This window comes from Protobothrops mucrosquamatus, unplaced genomic scaffold, assembly GCF_001527695.2.
Source record: "Protobothrops mucrosquamatus isolate PMUCROS unplaced genomic scaffold, P.Mucros_1.0 scaffold7, whole genome shotgun sequence".
In the NCBI taxonomy this organism is placed as follows: domain Eukaryota; kingdom Metazoa; phylum Chordata; class Lepidosauria; order Squamata; family Viperidae; genus Protobothrops; species Protobothrops mucrosquamatus.
In genome coordinates, this window is record NW_015386394.1 from 916,901 (window position 1) to 922,900 (window position 6,000).

General features: G+C 34.5%; 1 protein-coding gene across 1 annotated transcript; it reads right to left on the reverse strand.

Annotated features, from left to right (window-relative positions):
* Positions 1-3,229: 3,229 nt before the first annotated feature.
* On the reverse strand, positions 3,230-4,171 carry LOC107282354 (olfactory receptor 5G3-like). The gene has a single exon (XM_015810125.1). It carries the CDS (start codon positions 4,169-4,171, stop codon positions 3,230-3,232), a length of 942 nt encoding a protein of 313 aa, XP_015665611.1.
* Positions 4,172-6,000: the final 1,829 nt, after the last annotated feature.

Here is a 6,000-nt window from a genome sequence, read left to right on the forward strand (position 1 = left end):
TTGTAAAAATATAAAAAATGCCTATATCTAATCATTTATCTATTAAAAATATTAAGAATTAGATTTTGGTTAAGGTTGAAGAAGGAGAATATAAATGGGAGAAGGGAAGATCAAAGAAATATATCATTAATTAATATATTAATTATGGAATTATCAAATTTAATCATTATTGATTGTTAATTAATTATTATTGTCATTTTTTTCTTGTTAAAATATAAACCAAGACAACATATATACACTACCCAGAACAGTCTCTGGGGGTATCGCTTCTTATCAACTTGTTTCTTGTATGTTTTTGCATCTTGTGTTAGAGCTTTTTTTATATTAGTTCAAACAGTCTACCATGATGTCACCCATTGATCTAAAGTTTGTGAGGCGGGTAGTTCTTGGGGGTATTCAGGCATAAGAACAAACTCTCGGCCAGTGGCTATTTTAAATGGAGTAAGCCCACTACTGCTGTGCACAGTATTATTGTAAGTCACTTCTGCAAAAGGCAGGAGGTCAGCCCAGTCAGTCTGTTGGTAGTCAATGTAGCATCTGATGTTTTGTTCTACCATCGTGTTAGCTCATTCAGCTGATCCATTTATGCTCAGATGAAAAGCCAACAAAAGTTTTTAAGTGGACCCAATTAGTTTGAGAAAGTGTCTCCAAAACCTTAACAGTAAATTGAACTCTCCTGTCTGATATAATCCTCTTTGGAGCTCCATGGAGGTGTTTCAGAAACATCCTGCTAATGTCTTCGCAGAGGGAAGCCCAGAGCAGGCTATAAAATGAGCCTGCTTTGAAAAGAGATCAATGACAGTCCATATTACCAGATTTCCCCTCCTTTTATGTAATTCAATAATAAAGTCCATTGCTATCTCCTCCCAGGGTTGAGAAGGGTCAGCCACCTGCTACAACAATCTAGGGGGTTTTCCAGGTTGCTTTTTCACAGCGGCACAGTTTTTTACATAGCTTTCAATGTCCTTTTTTATCCCTGGCCACCAAAATTGCCTCCGGACCAAATGTAATATCTTTAGAAACCCAAAGTGGCCAACTTGCTTGGTGTGACTGCGTTGAAGTGCCTGGAGGCTGAGGTATCAGGCAGGTACAATTTAGAGCCCTTCCAGGCTAAACCATCCAGTTTGGCTCAATAGGATCTTATTTGCCTGGAACCAAGTGTCAGTTTTTAATTCTTCCCTAAGTTTTTTGTCAAAGGCCTATCTGGCTCAGTAGACTACATGTGGGCTTGGCCCCTAGTGGTAACTTGTGACACTGATTGTGGCAGCAGAATAGTAGAATTTACAATCTCCTCTTGGTGGCTTTTGCACTGGGGCATCCTAGACAAGGCATCAGCTAAGAAATTTCACCTCCCCCCGGAATTATTTCAGAGTGAAATACAACATCAGTTTCATTTCTTTTTGGTCCAAATTGTCCATAATACCCAATAAAAATAACTGCGGTGTAAATTTTATCTTTTTCTTAAAAATCTGTTGAATATTCCACCAAATCTTAATCCAAAAGGCTTTAACATCCCTACATGTCCACCAAATATGATAATAAGTAGCATCCATACTATCACATCTCCAACATTTTGGTTGCAAATTCAGATACATGCAAGACAATTTTTGAGGGTCCAAATGCCATCTATAAAACATTTTATAAAAATTTTCCCTTAAATTCTGTGCTTGAGTGAACTTGACATTTCTTACCCAAATTTTTTCCCAAGTTTCTAACTTTATTGGTTCTTGAATATTTTGAACCCATTTAATCATACAATCTTTAACCAATTCTACTTCCGAATCAAGTTCTATCAAACCACTATATATTCTCCTAATATGGGCTCTACTTTGAACAAAAATATGTATATTAAATATTGATATATTTTAAAAATTTTGTATGTATTTTAATGTTATTTTAGAGTCATAGCAAGTTTATACTAGTGTGTAGTAATAATGAGTAGTTTTGAATAGATTTGGATTATTGTGTGTTTATTTCCTAGATTAGCTTTGGGAAGTCCTGGGGGGGGGAGGGAGGAAAAGGGTAGGTTTGTATTATAGATTTATTACATACTAAAAAATTCCTCCACGGGCCACTATGGGGTTGACGTGTTCTGCCCTACCAACTCACTCCTTCCCTTCATCCTTTCTCCCTCCTTCCTCCTCACCACCATCTTACCCTCCTCCTTCCTCACCATTCACCTTCTCCCACCACGTCCTCCCCCTGTGGCCTGTCGTCCGTGAATGTTTTGTTTAGTTTTATTCTTTTTGGTTGATATTGTGATAAAAGATTTATGTTTCTGTTTTTTAAATGAAAAATAATAAAAATTTATTTAAAAAAAAAAGAAATAGAATATACTTGTGACATAAAGTAAGAATGTAATTAACTGAATAATATGTGTATTTTAGATATGATAACAACTTAAAAACAGGACTTGGAAATGTATAAGTAAAATTATATTGACAAATGTATTGATTGATTGAGCTATAATTAGAAACGTATTAACTTGAATGTGATACAATAATTAAGGGAAATAGGGAACTTTTAATGACGCAACCTGAGACTTGTACAAAAGATTTTGTTACTGGACTATTGATTACCCAACCACCATGCTGCTTCCTAAATACTTGGATGTAAAATTGAAAAATTAATAAAACTTGTTAAAAAAAATTCAAGGAGTCTTGGTTTAATGTCATGGTTCCTATAGATGAGACCAACTAAAACAGAACTCTGAGGCTTGAGGTTTCCTTTAAGAACATGTTTATTGGTTGCAAAGTATCAGCACTATCAAAAGTGAAACCAAGACTAAAGTTCCCTCCAAAAAGTTACAGTATACAGAGTTAAACTTCCCACCCCAGTATTATGCAATCAACTACATTTCCAATAAGATAGTTTGGAGGGTTTTCTAACAGAAGGCTCAGCCCCCCAGTCTATCTTGGTTCTCATGGGATAAAGAATTGTTTAAGCTAGCAGAAAAATTCCACCACCACCCTCCCATTCTGGTGGCAACCAAAAACAAGCCAAATGACTTCATTCAGGTTCATTGCAGAGTTGACAGATAGTTTTTGTTGTTGTTTCTAAAGAGGGAATAATGAAATATAGATGAAAAATTCCAAAATTATTCCCAACATGAACTCATTCAACAATATCTCATATAACAATTAATAGAAGAGAGATCTGTTGTTGAGATACAGTTTTAATATTAGTTAACGAATTAAGAACCAACTGATAGTTTGGGGTGACTTTGGCCCTAAATAATCACTTTGCTGTAAAGTTGTCTTAGAATTTTATGAACTTCCTTGTTTCTTAAAGAATAGATTAGGGGATTCACCAAAGGCGTCATTACTGTATAAAAAATGGAGAAGATTTTATTGAGAGGTCTCAGAGTGGGAGAGTCTGGCAACATATAGACAAAGATTAATGCCCCATAATAGAGACCAACTACCATGAGATGAGAAGAGCAAGTTGAAAAGGCTTTTTGCCTTCCAATGGTGGATTTGATTTTTATGATGGTGCCAATAATACAGATATAAGAGATGACAGTCAATAGAAATGGGGCAATTGTGAAAATAATTGCCAGGAAGAAAACAAGGAGTTCAAGAAGATTTCTATCACTGCAGGACAATTTCTCCAGTGGGAGAAAATCACAAAAATAATGGTCTATGACATTAGAGCCACAGAAGGGCAATGGATCTATGAGAGCCACCAGAATGCCAGTGAATATTAAACTATTTACCCATGTCCCAGCTATTAGCTGGAAACAGAATTTTATATTCATAACAGAAGTGTAGAGCAAAGGTCTACAAATTGCCACAAAGCGATCATAAGACATTGCAGCCAAAAGATAGGTTTCTACACCTGCACAAATCCCAAATATATGACATTGGGCAAGGCATCCATGTAGAGTTATAGTTCTGTCACCAGTCAACAAATTGGCCAACAGTTTGGGTAAGATGGTGGAGCTATAACAAGCATCCAGCCAAGACAAATTTGCCAAGAAAAAATACATTGGGGTATGAAGATGCTGATTTGCCACAACTAGCAGAAAGATGAGAAGGTTTCCAGTTATTGTTATCAGATAAATCACCAAGAAGAACCAGAAAAGAAGAATCTGCAGCTCCGGAAAAGTCTCTAAACCCAGAAGGATGAATTCTTGAATGGCTGTCTGGTTTCCCTTTTCTGTATCTGACATTTCCTTAATTCAGGAAATGTCTCATCAGATCTAGAATACATATAGACATTGTTAAATCCAAAATATTGAAACATTCTTTTCCTCTTTCTCTCTATGTACATATCTGTGTAATAAATATTTATTTTAGGAGTATGGAAATGAATATTCACAATTATTCCACTCATATATCTAGAAGAAACATTTTGAATGGAAGAATATGACTAAAAGCAGCACAATAATGTGTCCTATTTATTTCATAGAAGAGATACAACCTAGGCCTTTACTATCTAGTTCAGTAGATCAATAAGTACCCTGTTTCCTGCCCCTCTCAAATATATTTCTTTTTAATCCTCTGCTGTTTTCTAAAATGTTTTTAGCTATGATTTCAAGTCATTTTAAATAAGTCATTCGAATTAAGTCATTCTAAAGCATGGATCCCTATCCTAAAAGATCACATGTTGAAGTGAAGGTTATTAATGCTTTGTTAGATAGATAGACTACAATATGTGTTTGTGCATTTGGTTGTCTTTCGGTATCCAAAATCTTTTCCTGATTTTTGTTAATGTGTATACATTTTATGATAAACATGTCCATTAAAGCGGGTCATAGAATTCTTGAGCAAGATTTTTTAGACAAGAATTCTTGAGCGAGAAATAGCTAAGGAAAACTGACCCTAGAATTGATTTGAATATATTTAGTATCTACAAAAATTGTTGCCAGTCTGACTGAATCATTATACTTAGTACATTATACTTAATACATATATAAATTGAAAGCAAGATCAAGTTAGCATCATATTATATAAAACACGATGGCAATGGGATAATCATTCCTTACCACATATTTTATATCTCATAAATTAGTATGTAACCATTCATATATTTAAAAGCCTGGAAAGTAAATGTTATTTGAGTTGCACTTATAGAGTACAGTAGATGCCAATACTGTATACATTACTATATATTTTTCATATATTTAAATAGAAAGCAAGTACTCAAAAAACTTTTGTTCATTTCTCTACAGTATGTTTGAAAACATATAAATTTGCTATACCATTTCAGACAAACATTTGTCCAGTCTCTTCTTAAATTTTCCAGTGTAGGAGCATTCACAATTTTGGAGGCAGGTTGTTCCACTGATTAATTGTGGTTTTTTTTTAAGTTTTTTATTAATAAAACAATTAAAACAAAAAAGGACATGACATGACGTTCCAGTATATATAATCCTAACAATTCGTTCCTTATCATACTTAAAGTTCTATATATACATCTCTCTCTATGAATGCTCTCTCTCTCTCTATATATATATATATATATATATTCCCCTATATAATACAATATTATACAATCTCGAGCTTGTTAGAGACATATAATTGTATATTAAAATATATGGTGTCTGAATTTGAAATTGAGTTTTGGGCTTGTCAAGAAGAACTGAGCATGGTCGTCATTTTAAACAGGGTCTAAGGTTTTATCAGGCAAAGACAGAACAGGAAATCAAGGTATCTTAGCCTGTCCATGTCCGCACACAATAAAATTTTATGTAGAATCTCTTCTTCAATAGGGATTTCTTTGTTTCTCCAATTTTGTGCGTAGGTCAGTCTGGCAGCCGTGAAAATGTGTAGCATTAGGTAAAGTGTCCCTTTATCATATTTTTGTATGGTAATACCTAGTAGGAAGAGTTCTGGTTTTAGTTCTACTTCTGTTGTTAATATTTCTTCTAACCATTTTTTAACCTTGTTCCAAAAAACACGGGCTTTCGGGCACTCCCACCACATATGATAATATGCCCCTCTTGCCAAATTACATTTCCAACATGTAGGGGAAATGTTAGGGGCCATTTTAGCTAGT